This window comes from Schistocerca cancellata, unplaced genomic scaffold (assembly GCF_023864275.1).
Source record: "Schistocerca cancellata isolate TAMUIC-IGC-003103 unplaced genomic scaffold, iqSchCanc2.1 HiC_scaffold_795, whole genome shotgun sequence".
Taxonomy (NCBI): Eukaryota; Metazoa; Arthropoda; class Insecta; order Orthoptera; family Acrididae; genus Schistocerca; species Schistocerca cancellata.
Genome location: NW_026046806.1, coordinates 20,893 through 37,169, shown reverse-complemented (window position 1 = coordinate 37,169; position 16,277 = coordinate 20,893). Strand labels below are relative to the sequence as shown.

At 58.6% G+C, this 16,277-nt stretch overlaps 1 protein-coding gene across 1 annotated transcript; it reads left to right on the top strand.

The window, feature by feature from the left end:
• Window positions 1-2,852, top strand: LOC126143438 (uncharacterized). Its single transcript, XM_049915369.1, has 2 exons — window positions 1-1,266; window positions 1,437-2,852. The coding sequence occupies exons 1-2, from the start codon at window positions 1-3 to the stop codon at window positions 2,850-2,852; spliced, it is 2,682 nt and encodes an 893-aa protein (XP_049771326.1).
• Window positions 2,853-16,277: the final 13,425 nt, after the last annotated feature.

Sequence of the window (16,277 nt, the reverse complement as noted above, 5' to 3'; positions counted from 1 at the left end):
ATGACCCCTTGCGAAGGCAGCACTCCCTGCGATGGCAGCCCTCCTCTCGAAGGCAGCTCTCAGTGCGAAGACAACACTCCTAGCGAAGGCAGCACTCCTTGTGAAGGCAGCACTCCTTTCGAAGGCGGTACTCCTTGCGAAGGCAGCACTCCTTTTGAAGGCAGCACTCCTAGCGAAGGCTGCACACCTTGCGAAGGCAGCACTTCATGCGAAGGCACCACACCCTGCGAATGCAGCTCTCTGCGCAAAGGCAGCACTCCGTGGGAAGGCAGCACTCCGTGCGAAGGCAGCACTCCGTGCGAAGGGAACACTCCTTGCGAAGGCAGCACTCCTTGCGAAGGCAGCACTCCTTGTGAAGGCAGCGCTCCTTTTGCAGGCAGCACTACTTGGAATGCAGCACTCCTTGCAAAGGCAGTATTCCCTGCGAAGGCAGCACTCCTTGCGAAGGCAGCACTCCTTGCGAAGGCAGCATTCTGTGCAAAGGCAGCAACCCTTGCGAAGGCAGCACACTGTGCCAAGGCAGCACTCCTTGCGAAGGCAGCACTACATGCGATGGCATCACTCCCAGCGAAAGCAGCACTCCGTGCGGAGGCGGCAATCCAAGCGAAGGCAGCACTCCCTGTGAAGGCAGCACTCCTAGCAAAGGCAGCACTCCGTGTGAAGGCAGCACTCCTTGCGAAGGCAGCACTCCTTGCGAAGGCACCACTCCTTGCGAAGGCAGCACTCCTTGCGAAGGCAACAGTTCATGCAAAGGGAGCACTCCTTGCGAAGGCAGCACTCCGTGTGAAGGCAGCACTCCTAGCGAAAGCACCACTCCTAGCGAAGGCACCACTTTTAGCGAAGGCACCACTCCTAGCGAAGGCACCACTCCTAGCGAAGGCAGCACTCCTAGCGAATGCAGCACTCCTAGCGAAGGCAGCATTCCCTGCGAAGGCAGCACTCCCTGCGAAGGCAGCACTCCTAGCAAAGGCAGCACTCCTTGCGAAGGCAGCACTCCTTGCGAAAGCAGCACTCCTTGCGAAAGCAGCACTCCTTGCGAAAGCAGCACTGTGTGCAAAGGCAGCACTCCTTGCAAAGGCAGCCCTCTGTGCAAAGTCAGCACTCCGTGCGCAGGCAGCACTCCTTGCAAAGACAGCACTCCTTGCGAAGGCAGCACTCCTTGCGAAGGCAGCACTTCTTGGAAGGAAGCACTCCTTGCGAAGGCATCACTCCTTGCGAAGGCTGCACTCCTTGCGAAGGAAGCACTCCTTGCGAAGGCAGCACTCTGTGCAAAGGCAGCACTCCTTGCGAAGGCAGCACTCCTTGCTAAGGCAGCACTCCTTGCGAAGGCAGCACTCTGTGCAAAGGCAGCACTCGCTGCGAAGGCAGCACTCCTTGCGAAGGCAGCACTCTGTGCAAAGGCAGCACTCTGTGCACAGGCAGCACTCTGTGCTTAGGCAGCACTCTGTGCAAAGGCAGCACTCTGTGCAAAGGCAGCACTCTGTGCAAAGGCAGCACTCCTTGCGAAGGCAGCACTCCTTGCGAAGGCAGCACTCCTTGCGAAGGCAGCACTACGTGCGAAGGCAACACTCCTAGCGAAGGCAGCACTCCGCGCGAAGGCAGCACTCCTAGCGAAGGCAGCACTCTTAGCGAAGGCAACACTCCGTGCGAAGCCAGCACTCCCTGCCAAGGCAGCACTCCTAGCAAAGGCAGCACTCCTAGCAAAGGCAGCACTCTGTGCAAACGCAGCACTCTGTGCAAAGGCAGCACTCTGTGCAAAGGCAGAACTCTGTGCAAAGGCAGCACTCTGTGCAAAGGCAGCACTCTGTGCAAAGTCAGCACTCTGTGCAAAGGCAGCACTCTGTGCAAAGGCAGCACTCCTTGCGAAGGCAGCACTCCTTGCGAAGGCAGCACTCCTTGCGAAGGCAGCACTACGTGCGAAGGCATCACTCGTAGCGAAGGCAGCATTCCGCGTGAAGGCAGCACTCTATGCAAAGGCAGCACTCACTGTGAAGGCAGCACTCCTTGCGAAGGCAGCACTCCTTGCGAAGGCAGCACTCCTTGCGAAGGCAGCACTCCTTGCAAACGCAGCACTCCTTGCGAAGGCAGCACTCCTTGCGAAGGCAACAGTTCATGCAAAGGGAGCACTCCTTGCGGAGGCAGCACTCTGTGCAATGGCAGCACTCCCTGCAAAGGCAGCACTCTGTGCAAAGGCAGCACTCCTTGCGAAGGCAGCACTCCTTGCGAAGGCATTTCTCCTTGCGAAGGCAGCACTCCTTGCAAAGGCAGCACTCCTTGCAAAGGCAGCACTCCTTGCAAAGGCAGCACTCCTGGCGAAGACAAAACCCCTTGCGAAGACAGCACTCCCTACAAAGGCAGCCCTCGTTGCGAAGGCAGCACTCCTTGCGAAGGCAGCACTCCTTGCGAAGGCAGCACTCCTTGCAAAGGCAGCACTCCTTGCAAAGGCAGCACTCATTGGAAGGCAGCACTCGTTGCAAAGGCAGTACTCCCTGCGAAGGCAGCAGCACTTGCAAAGGCATTACCCCTTGCAAAGCAGCACTCTCTGCGAAGGGAGCCCTTCTTGCGAAGGCAGCCCTCCGTGCGAAGTTAGCACTTCTAGCGAAGGCAGCACTCCTTGGAAGGAAGCACTCCTTGCGAAGGCAGCACTCCTTGCGAAGGCAGTATTACTTGCGAAGGCAACACTCCTTGCGAAGGCAGCACTCCTTGCGAAGGCAGCACTCGTTGTGAACGCAGCACTCGTTGCGAAGGCAACACTCCTTGCAAAGGCAACACTCCCTGCGAAGGCAGCACTCCTTGCGAAGGCAGCACTCCTTGCGAAGGCAGCACTCTGTCAAAGGAAGCACTCCATGTGAAAGCAGCACTATGTGCGAAGGCTGCACTCTGTGCGAAGGCAGCACTCCTTGCGAAGGCAGCACTCCTTGCGAAAGCAGCACTCCTTGCGAAGGCAGCACTCCTAGCGAAGGCAGCCCTCATTGCGAAAGCAGCACTCCTTGCGAAGACAGCACTCTTTGCGAAGGGAGCACTCCTTGCGAAGGCAGCACTCCTTGGAAGGCAGCACTCCTTGCAAAGGCAGTACTCCCTGCGAAAGCAGAACTACTGGCGAAGGCATTACCCCTTGCGAAGGCAGCACTCCCTGCGAAGGCAGCCCTCTTTGCGAAGGCAGCCCTCCTTGCGAAGGCAGCACTCCTAGCGAAGGCAGCACTCATTGCGATGGCAGCGCTCCTTGCAAAGGCAGCACTCCTTGCGAAGGCAGCACACCTTGCGAAGGCAGCACTCCTTGCGGATGCAGCACTCCCTGTGAAGGCAGCACTTCTTGTGAAGGCACCACTCCTTGCGAAGGCAGCACTCCCTGCAAAGGCAGCACTCCCTATGAAGGCAGCCCTCCTTGCGAAAGCAGCACTCCTAGCGAAGGCAGCACTCCTTGCGAAGGCAGCTCTCCTTAGAAGGGCAGCACTCCTAGCGAAGGCAGCACTCCTTGCGAAGGCATAGCTCCTTGCGAAGGCAGCACTCCTTGCAAAGGCAGCACCCCTTGCGAAGGCACCACCCCTTGCGAAGGCAGCACTCCCAGAAAGGCAGCCCTCATTGCGAAGGCAGCACTCCTTGCGAAGGCAGCACTCCTTGCGAAGGCAGCACTCCTTGCGAAGGCAGCACTCCTTGCGAAGGCACCACCCCTTGTGAAGGCAGCACTCCCTGCAAAGGCAGCCCTCATTGCAAAGGCAGCACTCCTTGCGAAGGCAGCACTCCTTGCAAAGGCAGCACTCCTTGCGAAGGCAGCACTCCTTGCGAAGGCAGCACTCCTTGCGAAGGCAGCACTCCTTGCGAAGGCAGCACTCCTTGCGAAGGCAGCACTCCTTGCGAAGGCAGCACTCATTGGAAGGCAGCACTCGTTCAAAGGCAGTACTCCCTGAGAAGGCAGCACTACTTGCGAAGGCATTACCCTTTGCGAAGGCAGCACTCCCTGCGAAGGAAGCCCTCCTCTCGAAGGCAGCCCTCCTTGCGAAGACAGCACTCCTAGCGAAGGCAGCACTCCTTGTGAAGGCAGCACTCCTTGCGAATGCAGTACTCCTTGCGAAGGCAGTACTCCTTGCGAAAGCAGCACTCCTTGCAGAGGCAGCACTCCTTGTGAATGCAGCACTCCTTGCGAATGCAACACTCCTTCCGAAGGCACCACCCCTTGCGAAGGCAGCACTCCCTGCGAAGGCATTACCCCTTGCGAAGGCAGCACTCCCTGCGAAGGCAGCCCTCCTTGCGAAGGCAGCACTCCTTGCAAAGGCAGCACTCCTTGCGAAGGCAGCACTCCTTGCGAAGGCAGCACTCCCTGCGAAGGAAGCCCTCCTCTCGAAGGCAGCCCTCCTTGCGAAGACAGCACTCCTAGCGAAGGCAGCACTCCTTGTGAAGGCAGCACTCCTTGCGAATGCAGTACTCCTTGCGAAGGCAGTACTCCTTGCGAAAGCAGCACTCCTTGCAGAGGCAGCACTCCTTGTGAATGCAGCACTCCTTGTGAGGGCAGCACTCCTAGCGAAGGCAGCACTCCTTGCGAAGGCAGCACTCCTTGAGAAGGCAGTACTCCTTGCAAAGGCAGCACTCCTTGCGAAGGCAGCATTCCTTGCGGAGGCACCACGCCTTCCGATCGCAGCACTCCTTGCGAAGGCAACACTGCTGGCGAAGGCAGCACTCCTTGCGAAGGCAGCACTCCTTGCGAAGGAAGTACTCCTTGCAAAGGCAGCACACCCTGCGAAGGCAGCACTCCTTGCGAAGGCTGCACTCTGTACGAAGGCAACACTCCTAGGGAAGGCAGCACTCTGTCCCAGGGCAGCACTCCTTGGGAAGGCAGTACTCCTTGCGAAGGCAGCACTCCTTGCAAAGGCAGCACTCCTTGCGAAGGCAGCACTCCTTGCGAAGGCAGCACTCTTTGCGAAGGGAGCACTCCTTGGGAAGGCAGCACTCCTTGGAAGGCAGCACTCCTTGCAAAGGCAGTACTCCCTGCGAAAGCAGAACTACTTGCGAAGGCATTACCCCTTGCGAAGGCAGCACTTCTTGCGAAGGCAGCCCTCCTTGCGAAAACAGGACTCCTTGCGAATGCAGCACTCCTTGAGAAGGCAGCACTCCTTGCGAAGGCAGCACTCCTTGCGAAGGCACCACTCCTTGTGAAGGCAGCACTCCTTGCGAAGGCAACAGTTCATGCAAAGGGAGCACTCCTTGCGGAGGCAGCACTCTGTGCAATGGCAGCACTCCCTGCAAAGGCAGCACTCTGTGCAAAGGCAGCACTCCTTGCGAAGGCAGCACTCCTTGCGAAGGCATTTCTCCTTGCGAAGGCAGCACTCCTTGCAAAGGCAGCACTCCTTGCAAAGGCAGCACTCCTTGCAAAGGCAGCACTCCTGGCGAAGACAAAACCCCTTGCGAAGACAGCACTCCGTACAAAGGCAGCCCTCGTTGCGAAGGCAGCACTCCTTGCGAAGGCAGCACTCCTTGCGAAGGCAGCACTCCTTGCAAAGGCAGCACTCCTTGCAAAGGCAGCACTCATTGGAAGGCAGCACTCGTTGCAAAGGCAGTACTCCCTGCGAAGGCAGCAGCACTTGCAAAGGCATTACCCCTTGCAAAGCAGCACTCTCTGCGAAGGGAGCCCTTCTTGCGAAGGCAGCCCTCCGTGCGAAGTTAGCACTTCTAGCGAAGGCAGCACTCCTTGGAAGGAAGCACTCCTTGCGAAGGCAGCACTCCTTGCGAAGGCAGTACTACTTGCGAAGGCAACACTCCTTGCGAAGGCAGCACTCCTTGCGAAGGCAGCACTCGTTGTGAACGCAGCACTCGTTGCGAAGGCAACACTCCTTGCAAAGGCAACACTCCCTGCGAAGGCAGCACTCCTTGCGAAGGCAGCACGACTTGCGAAGGCAGCACTCTGTCAAAGGAAGCACTCCATGTGAAAGCAGCACTATGTGCGAAGGCTGCACTCTGTGCGAAGGCAGCACTCCTTGCGAAGGCAGAACTCCTTGCGAAAGCAGCACTCCTTGCGAAGGCAGCACTCCTAGCGAAGGCAGCCCTCATTGCGAAAGCAGCACTCCTTGCGAAGACAGCACTCTTTGCGAAGGGAGCACTCTTTGCGAAGGCAGCACTCCTTGGAAGGCAGCACTCCTTGCAAAGGCAGTACTCCCTGCGAAAGCAGAACTACTGGCGAAGGCATTACCCCTTGCGAAGGCAGCACTCCCTGCGAAGGCAGCCCTCTTTGCGAAGGCAGCCCTCCTTGCGAAGGCAGCACTCCTAGCGAAGGCAGCACTCATTGCGATGGCAGCGCTCCTTGCAAAGGCAGCACTCCTTGCGAAGGCAGCACACCTTGCGAAGGCAGCACTCCTTGCGGATGCAGCACTCCCTGTGAAGGCAGCACTTCTTGTGAAGGCACCACTCCTTGCGAAGGCAGCACTCCCTGCAAAGGCAGCACTCCCTATGAAGGCAGCCCTCCTTGCGAAAGCAGCACTCCTAGCGAAGGCAGCACTCCTTGCGAAGGCAGCTCTCCTTAGAAGGGCAGCACTCCTAGCGAAGGCAGCACTCCTTGCGAAGGCATATCTCCTTGCGAAGGCAGCACTCCTTGCAAAGGCAGCACCCCTTGCGAAGGCACCACCCCTTGCGAAGGCAGCACTCCCAGAAAGGCAGCCCTCATTGCGAAGGCAGCACTCCTTGCGAAGGCAGCACTCCTTGCGAAGGCAGCACTCCTTGCGAAGGCAGCACTCCTTGCGAAGGCACCACCCCTTGCGAAGGCAGCACTCCCTGCAAAGGCAGCCCTCATTGCAAAGGCAGCACTCCTTGCGAAGGCAGCACTCCTTGCGAAGGCAGCACTCCTTGCGAAGGCAGCACTCCTTGCGAAGGCAGCACTCCTTGCGAAGGCAGCACTCCTTGCGAAGGCAGCACTCATTGGAAGGCAGCACTCGTTCAAAGGCAGTACTCCCTGAGAAGGCAGCACTACTTGCGAAGGCATTACCCCTTGCGAAGGCAGCACTCCCTGCGAAGGAAGCCCTCCTCTCGAAGGCAGCCCTCCTTGCGAAGACAGCACTCCTAGCGAAGGCAGCACTCCTTGTGAAGGCAGCACTCCTTGCGAATGCAGTACTCCTTGCGAAGGCAGTACTCCTTGCGAAAGCAGCACTCCTTGCAGAGGCAGCACTCCTTGTGAATGCAGCACTCCTTGCGAATGCAACACTCCTTCCGAAGGCACCACCCCTTGCGAAGGCAGCACTCCCTGCGAAGGCATTACCCCTTGCGAAGGCAGCACTCCCTGCGAAGGCAGCCCTCCTTGCGAAGGCAGCACTCCTTGCAAAGGCAGCACTCCTTGCGAAGGCAGCACTCCTTGCGAAGGCAGCACTCCCTGCGAAGGAAGCCCTCCTCTCGAAGGCAGCCCTCCTTGCGAAGACAGCACTCCTAGCGAAGGCAGCACTCCTTGTGAAGGCAGCACTCCTTGCGAATGCAGTACTCCTTGCGAAGGCAGTACTCCTTGCGAAAGCAGCACTCCTTGCAGAGGCAGCACTCCTTGTGAATGCAGCACTCCTTGTGAGGGCAGCACTCCTAGCGAAGGCAGCACTCCTTGCGAAGGCAGCACTCCTTGAGAAGGCAGTACTCCTTGCAAAGGCAGCACTCCTTGCGAAGGCAGCATTCCTTGCGGAGGCACCACGCCTTCCGATCGCAGCACTCCTTGCGAAGGCAACACTGCTGGCGAAGGCAGCACTCCTTGCGAAGGCAGCACTGCTTGCGAAGGAAGTACTCCTTGCAAAGGCAGCACACCCTGCGAAGGCAGCACTCCTTGCGAAGGCTGCACTCTGTACGAAGGCAACACTCCTAGGGAAGGCAGCACTCTGTCCCAGGGCATCACTCCTTGGGAAGGCAGTACTCCTTGCGAAGGCAGCACTCCTTGCAAAGGCAGCACTCCTTGCGAAGGCAGCACTCCTTGCGAAGGCAGCACTCTTTGCGAAGGGAGCACTCCTTGGGAAGGCAGCACTCCTTGGAAGGCAGCACTCCTTGCAAAGGCAGTACTCCCTGCGAAAGCAGAACTACTTGCGAAGGCATTACCCCTTGCGAAGGCAGCACTTCTTGCGAAGGCAGCCCTCCTTGCGAAAGCAGGACTCCTTGCGAATGCAGCACTCCTTGAGAAGGCAGCACTCCTTGCGAAGGCAGCACTCCTTGCGAAGGCACCACTCCTTGCGAAGGCAGCACTCCTTGCAAACGCAGCACTCCCTGCGAAGTCAGCCCTCCTTGCGAAAGCAGGACTCCTAGCGATGGCAGCACTCCTTGCGAAGCCAGCTCTCCTTAGAAGGGCAGCACTCCTAGCGAAGGCAGCACTCCTTGCGGAGGCAGCACTCCTTGCGAAGGCAGCACTCCTTGCGAAGGCAGCACTCCTTGCAAAGGCAGCACTCCTTGCAAAGGCAGCACTCCTTGTGAAGGCACCACCCCTTGCGAAGGCAGAACTCCCTGCAAAGGCAGCCCTCATTGCGAAGGCAGCACTCCTTGCGAATGCAGCACTCCTTGCGAAGGCAGCACTCCTTGCGAAGGCAGCACTCCTTGCGAAGGCAGCACTCATTGGGAGGCAGCACTCGTTGCAAAGGTAGTACTCCCGGAGAAGGCTGCACCACTTGCGAATGCATTACCCCTTGCAAAGGCAGCACTCCCTGCGAAGGTAGCCCTCCTCTCGAAGGCAGCCCTCCTTGCGAAGACAACACTCCTAGCGAAGGCAGCACTCCTTGCGAAGGCAGCACTCCTTTTGAAGGCAGCACTCCTAGCGATGGCAGCACACCTTGCGAAGGCAGCACTTCTTGCGAAGGCACCACACCCTGCGAATGCAGATCTCTGTGCAAAGGCAGCACTCCGTGGGAAGGCAGCACTACGTGCGAAGGCTGCACTCCGTGCGAAGGCTGCACTCCTTGCGAAGGCAGCACTCCTTGCGAAGGCAGCACTCCTAGCGAAGACAGCACTCCTTGCGAAGGCAGCACTTCTTGCAAAGGCACAACTCCCTGCGAATGCAGATCTCTGTGCATAGGCAGCACTCCGTGCGAAGGCAGCACTACGTGCGAAGGCTGCACTCCATGCGAAGGCAGCACTCCTTGTGAAGGCAGCACTCCTTGCGAAGGCAGCACTCCTTGCGAAGGCAGCACTCCCTGCGAATGCAGCACTCCTAGCGAAGGCAGCACTCCTAGCGAAGGCAGCACTCCTTGTGAAGGCAGCACTCCTTGCGAAGGCAGCACTCCTTGCAAAGGCAGCACTCCTTGCGAAGGCAGCACTCCTTGCGAAGGCAGCACTCCTTGCGAAGGCAGCACTCCTTGCGAAGGCAGCACTCCCTGCGTAGGGAGCACTCCCTGCGAATGCAGCACTCCTAGCGAAGGCAGCACTCCTAGCGAAGGCAGCACTCCTTGTGAAGGCAGCACTCCTTGCGAAGGCAGCACTCCTTGCATAGGCAGCACTCCTTGCAAAGGCAGCACTCCTTGCGAAGGCAACAGTCCATGCAAAGGCAGCACTTCTTGCGGTGGCAGCACTCTGTGCAAAGGCAGCACTCCCTGCAAAGGCAGCACTCTATGCAAAGGCTGCACTCCTTGCGAAGGCAGCACTCTTTGCGAAGGCAGCCCTCCTTGCGAAGGCAGCACTCTGTCAAAGGAAGCACTCCGTGTGAAGGCAGCATTACATGCGAAGGCTGCACTCCGTGCGAAGGCAGCACTCCTTGCGAAGGCAGCACTCCTTGCGAAGGCACCACTCCCTGCGAAGGCAGCACTCCCTGCGTAGGCAGCACTCCCTGCGAAGGCAGCCCTCCTTGCGAAGGCAGCACTCTGTCAAAAAAAGCACTCCGTGTGAAGGCAGCACTATGTGCGAAGGCTGCACCCCGTGCGAAAGCAGCACTCCTTGCGAAGGCTGCACTCCTTGCGAAGGCAGCATTCCTTGTGAAGGCAGCTCTCCTTGCGAAGGCAGCACTCCCTGCATAGGCAGCACTCCCTGCGAAGGCAGCACTCCTAGCGAAGGCAGCACTCCTAGCGAAGGCAGCACTCCTTGCGAAGGCAGCAATCCTTGCAAAGGCAGCACTCCTTGCGAAGGCAACAGTCCATGTGAAGGCAGCAATCCTTGCGAAGGCAGCACTCCTTGCGAAGGCAGCATTCCTTGCGAAGGCTGCACTCCTTGCGAAGGCTGCACTCCTTGCGAAGGCTGCACTCCTTGCGAAGGCAGCACTCTGAGCAAAAGCAGCACTCCATGCGAAGGCTGCACTCCGTGCGAAGGCAGCACTCCTTGCAAAGGCAGCACTCATTGGGAAGGCAGCACTCCTTGCGAAGTCAGCCCTCCTTCCGAAAGCAGCACTCCTAGCGATGGCAGCACTCCTTGCGGAACCAGCTCTCCTTAGAAGGGCAGCACTCCTAGCGAAGGCAGCACTCCTTGCGAAGGCAGCACTCCTTGCGAAGGCACCACCCCAAGCGAAGGCAGCACTCCTTGCAAAGGCAGCACTCATTGGAAGGCAGCACTCGTTGCAAAGGCAGTACTCCCTGCGAAGGCAGCAGTACTTGCGAAGGTATTACCCCTTGCGAAGGCAGCACTCCCTGCGAAGGGAGCCCTCCTTGCGAAGGCAGCCCTCCGTGCGAAGGCAGCACTTCTAGCGAAGGCAGCACTCCTTGGAAGGCAGCACTCCTTGCAAGAGCAGCTTTCCTTGCGAAGGCAGCTCTCCTTGCGAAGGCAGCACTCCCTGCGTAGGCAGCACTCCCTGCGAAGGCAGCACTCCTAGCGAAGGCAGCACTCCTAGCGAAGACAGCACTCCTTGCAAAGGCAGCACTCCTTGCGAAGGCAGCACTCCTTGCGAAGGCAACAGTTCATGCAAAGGGAGCACTCCTTGCGGAGGCAGCACTATGTGCAAAGGCAGCACTCCCTGCAAAGGCAGCACTCTGTGCAAAGGCAGCACTCCTTGCGAAGGCAGCACTCCTTGCGAAGGCATTTCTCCCTGCGAAGGCAGCAATCCTTGCAAAGGCAGCACTACTGGCGAAGACAAAACCCCTTGCGAAGACAACACTCCCTACAAAGGCAGGCCTCGTTGCGAAGGCAGCACTCCTTGTGAAGGCAGCACTCCTTGCGAAGGCAGCACTCCTTGCAAAGGCAACACTCATTGGAAGGCAGCACTCGTTGCAAAGGCAGTACTCCCTGCGAAGGCAGCAGCACTTGCAAAGGCATTACCCCTTGCGAAGCAGCACTCCCTGCGAAGGGAGCCCTCCTTGCGAAGGCAGCCCTCCGCGCGAAGTTAGCACTTCTAGCGAAGGCAGCACTCCTTGGAAGGAAGCACTCCTTGCGAAGGCAGCACTCCTTGCGAAGGCAGTACTACATGCGAAGGCAACACTCCTTGCGAAGGCAGCACTCCTTGCGAAGGCAGCACTCGTTGTGAACGCAGCACTCCTTGCGAAGTCAACACTCCTTGCAAAGGCAGCACTCCCTGCGAAGGCAGCACTCCTTGCGAAGGCGCCACCCCATGCGAAGGCAGCACTCCCTGCGAAGGCAGCACCTCTTGCGAAGGCAGCACTCTGTGCGTATGCTGCGCTCCGTGCGGCGGCAGCAATTTGTGCAAAGGCAGCACTCCTTGCGAAGGCAGCACTCCTTGCGAAGGCTGCACTCCGTACGAAGGCAGCACACCTAGCGAAGGCAGCACTCTGTCCTAAGGCAGCACTCCTTGGGAAGGCAGCACTCCTTGCGAAGGCAGCACTCCTTGCAAAGGCTGCACTCCTTGCGAAGGCAGCACTCCTTGCGAAGGCAGCACTCCTTGCGAAGGCAGCACTCCTTGCGAAGGCAGCACTCCTAGCGAAGGCAGCCCTCATTGCGAAAGCAGCACTCCTTCCGAAGGCACCACCCCTTGCGAAGGCAGCACTCCCTGCGAAGGCATTACCCCTTGCGAAGGCAGCACTCCCTGCGAAGGCAGCCCTCCTTGCGAAGGCAGCACTCCTTGCAAAGGCAGCACTCCTTGCGAAGGCAGCACTCCTTGCGAAGGCAGCACTCCCTGCGAAGGAAGCCCTCCTCTCGAAGGCAGCCCTCCTTGCGAAGACAGCACTCCTAGCGAAGGCAGCACTCCTTGTGAAGGCAGCACTCCTTGCGAATGCAGTACTCCTTGCGAAGGCAGTACTCCTTGCGAAAGCAGCACTCCTTGCAGAGGCAGCACTCCTTGTGAATGCAGCACTCCTTGTGAGGGCAGCACTCCTAGCGAAGGCAGCACTCCTTGCGAAGGCAGCACTCCTTGAGAAGGCAGTACTCCTTGCAAAGGCAGCACTCCTTGCGAAGGCAGCATTCCTTGCGGAGGCACCACGCCTTCCGATCGCAGCACTCCTTGCGAAGGCAACACTGCTGGCGAAGGCAGCACTCCTTGCGAAGGCAGCACTCCTTGCGAAGGAAGTACTCCTTGCAAAGGCAGCACACCCTGCGAAGGCAGCACTCCTTGCGAAGGCTGCACTCTGTACGAAGGCAACACTCCTAGGGAAGGCAGCACTCTGTCCCAGGGCAGCACTCCTTGGGAAGGCAGTACTCCTTGCGAAGGCAGCACTCCTTGCAAAGGCAGCACTCCTTGCGAAGGCAGCACTCCTTGCGAAGGCAGCACTCTTTGCGAAGGGAGCACTCCTTGGGAAGGCAGCACTCCTTGGAAGGCAGCACTCCTTGCAAAGGCAGTACTCCCTGCGAAAGCAGAACTACTTGCGAAGGCATTACCCCTTGCGAAGGCAGCACTTCTTGCGAAGGCAGCCCTCCTTGCGAAAACAGGACTCCTTGCGAATGCAGCACTCCTTGAGAAGGCAGCACTCCTTGCGAAGGCAGCACTCCTTGCGAAGGCACCACTCCTTGTGAAGGCAGCACTCCTTGCGAAGGCAACAGTTCATGCAAAGGGAGCACTCCTTGCGGAGGCAGCACTCTGTGCAATGGCAGCACTCCCTGCAAAGGCAGCACTCTGTGCAAAGGCAGCACTCCTTGCGAAGGCAGCACTCCTTGCGAAGGCATTTCTCCTTGCGAAGGCAGCACTCCTTGCAAAGGCAGCACTCCTTGCAAAGGCAGCACTCCTTGCAAAGGCAGCACTCCTGGCGAAGACAAAACCCCTTGCGAAGACAGCACTCCGTACAAAGGCAGCCCTCGTTGCGAAGGCAGCACTCCTTGCGAAGGCAGCACTCCTTGCGAAGGCAGCACTCCTTGCAAAGGCAGCACTCCTTGCAAAGGCAGCACTCATTGGAAGGCAGCACTCGTTGCAAAGGCAGTACTCCCTGCGAAGGCAGCAGCACTTGCAAAGGCATTACCCCTTGCAAAGCAGCACTCTCTGCGAAGGGAGCCCTTCTTGCGAAGGCAGCCCTCCGTGCGAAGTTAGCACTTCTAGCGAAGGCAGCACTCCTTGGAAGGAAGCACTCCTTGCGAAGGCAGCACTCCTTGCGAAGGCAGTACTACTTGCGAAGGCAACACTCCTTGCGAAGGCAGCACTCCTTGCGAAGGCAGCACTCGTTGTGAACGCAGCACTCGTTGCGAAGGCAACACTCCTTGCAAAGGCAACACTCCCTGCGAAGGCAGCACTCCTTGCGAAGGCAGCACGACTTGCGAAGGCAGCACTCTGTCAAAGGAAGCACTCCATGTGAAAGCAGCACTATGTGCGAAGGCTGCACTCTGTGCGAAGGCAGCACTCCTTGCGAAGGCAGAACTCCTTGCGAAAGCAGCACTCCTTGCGAAGGCAGCACTCCTAGCGAAGGCAGCCCTCATTGCGAAAGCAGCACTCCTTGCGAAGACAGCACTCTTTGCGAAGGGAGCACTCTTTGCGAAGGCAGCACTCCTTGGAAGGCAGCACTCCTTGCAAAGGCAGTACTCCCTGCGAAAGCAGAACTACTGGCGAAGGCATTACCCCTTGCGAAGGCAGCACTCCCTGCGAAGGCAGCCCTCTTTGCGAAGGCAGCCCTCCTTGCGAAGGCAGCACTCCTAGCGAAGGCAGCACTCATTGCGATGGCAGCGCTCCTTGCAAAGGCAGCACTCCTTGCGAAGGCAGCACACCTTGCGAAGGCAGCACTCCTTGCGGATGCAGCACTCCCTGTGAAGGCAGCACTTCTTGTGAAGGCACCACTCCTTGCGAAGGCAGCACTCCCTGCAAAGGCAGCACTCCCTATGAAGGCAGCCCTCCTTGCGAAAGCAGCACTCCTAGCGAAGGCAGCACTCCTTGCGAAGGCAGCTCTCCTTAGAAGGGCAGCACTCCTAGCGAAGGCAGCACTCCTTGCGAAGGCATATCTCCTTGCGAAGGCAGCACTCCTTGCAAAGGCAGCACCCCTTGCGAAGGCACCACCCCTTGCGAAGGCAGCACTCCCAGAAAGGCAGCCCTCATTGCGAAGGCAGCACTCCTTGCGAAGGCAGCACTCCTTGCGAAGGCAGCACTCCTTGCGAAGGCAGCACTCCTTGCGAAGGCACCACCCCTTGCGAAGGCAGCACTCCCTGCAAAGGCAGCCCTCATTGCAAAGGCAGCACTCCTTGCGAAGGCAGCACTCCTTGCGAAGGCAGCACTCCTTGCGAAGGCAGCACTCCTTGCGAAGGCAGCACTCCTTGCGAAGGCAGCACTCCTTGCGAAGGCAGCACTCATTGGAAGGCAGCACTCGTTCAAAGGCAGTACTCCCTGAGAAGGCAGCACTACTTGCGAAGGCATTACCCCTTGCGAAGGCAGCACTCCCTGCGAAGGAAGCCCTCCTCTCGAAGGCAGCCCTCCTTGCGAAGACAGCACTCCTAGCGAAGGCAGCACTCCTTGTGAAGGCAGCACTCCTTGCGAATGCAGTACTCCTTGCGAAGGCAGTACTCCTTGCGAAAGCAGCACTCCTTGCAGAGGCAGCACTCCTTGTGAATGCAGCACTCCTTGCGAATGCAACACTCCTTCCGAAGGCACCACCCCTTGCGAAGGCAGCACTCCCTGCGAAGGCATTACCCCTTGCGAAGGCAGCACTCCCTGCGAAGGCAGCCCTCCTTGCGAAGGCAGCACTCCTTGCAAAGGCAGCACTCCTTGCGAAGGCAGCACTCCTTGCGAAGGCAGCACTCCCTGCGAAGGAAGCCCTCCTCTCGAAGGCAGCCCTCCTTGCGAAGACAGCACTCCTAGCGAAGGCAGCACTCCTTGTGAAGGCAGCACTCCTTGCGAATGCAGTACTCCTTGCGAAGGCAGTACTCCTTGCGAAAGCAGCACTCCTTGCAGAGGCAGCACTCCTTGTGAATGCAGCACTCCTTGTGAGGGCAGCACTCCTAGCGAAGGCAGCACTCCTTGCGAAGGCAGCACTCCTTGAGAAGGCAGTACTCCTTGCAAAGGCAGCACTCCTTGCGAAGGCAGCATTCCTTGCGGAGGCACCACGCCTTCCGATCGCAGCACTCCTTGCGAAGGCAACACTGCTGGCGAAGGCAGCACTCCTTGCGAAGGCAGCACTGCTTGCGAAGGAAGTACTCCTTGCAAAGGCAGCACACCCTGCGAAGGCAGCACTCCTTGCGAAGGCTGCACTCTGTACGAAGGCAACACTCCTAGGGAAGGCAGCACTCTGTCCCAGGGCATCACTCCTTGGGAAGGCAGTACTCCTTGCGAAGGCAGCACTCCTTGCAAAGGCAGCACTCCTTGCGAAGGCAGCACTCCTTGCGAAGGCAGCACTCTTTGCGAAGGGAGCACTCCTTGGGAAGGCAGCACTCCTTGGAAGGCAGCACTCCTTGCAAAGGCAGTACTCCCTGCGAAAGCAGAACTACTTGCGAAGGCATTACCCCTTGCGAAGGCAGCACTTCTTGCGAAGGCAGCCCTCCTTGCGAAAGCAGGACTCCTTGCGAATGCAGCACTCCTTGAGAAGGCAGCACTCCTTGCGAAGGCAGCACTCCTTGCGAAGGCACCACTCCTTGCGAAGGCAGCACTCCTTGCAAACGCAGCACTCCCTGCGAAGTCAGCCCTCCTTGCGAAAGCAGGACTCCTAGCGATGGCAGCACTCCTTGCGAAGCCAGCTCTCCTTAGAAGGGCAGCACTCCTAGCGAAGGCAGCACTCCTTGCGGAGGCAGCACTCCTTGCGAAGGCAGCACTCCTTGCGAAGGCAGCACTCCTTGCAAAGGCAGCACTCCTTGCAAAGGCAGCACTCCTTGTGAAGGCACCACCCCTTGCGAAGGCAGAACTCCCTGCAAAGGCAGCCCTCATTGCGAAGGCAGCACTCCTTGCGAATGCAGCACTCCTTGCGAAGGCAGCACTCCTTGCGAAGGCAGCACTCCTTGCGAAGGCAGCACTCATTGGGAGGCAGCACTCGTTGCAAAGGTAGTACTCCCGGAGAAGGCTGCACCAC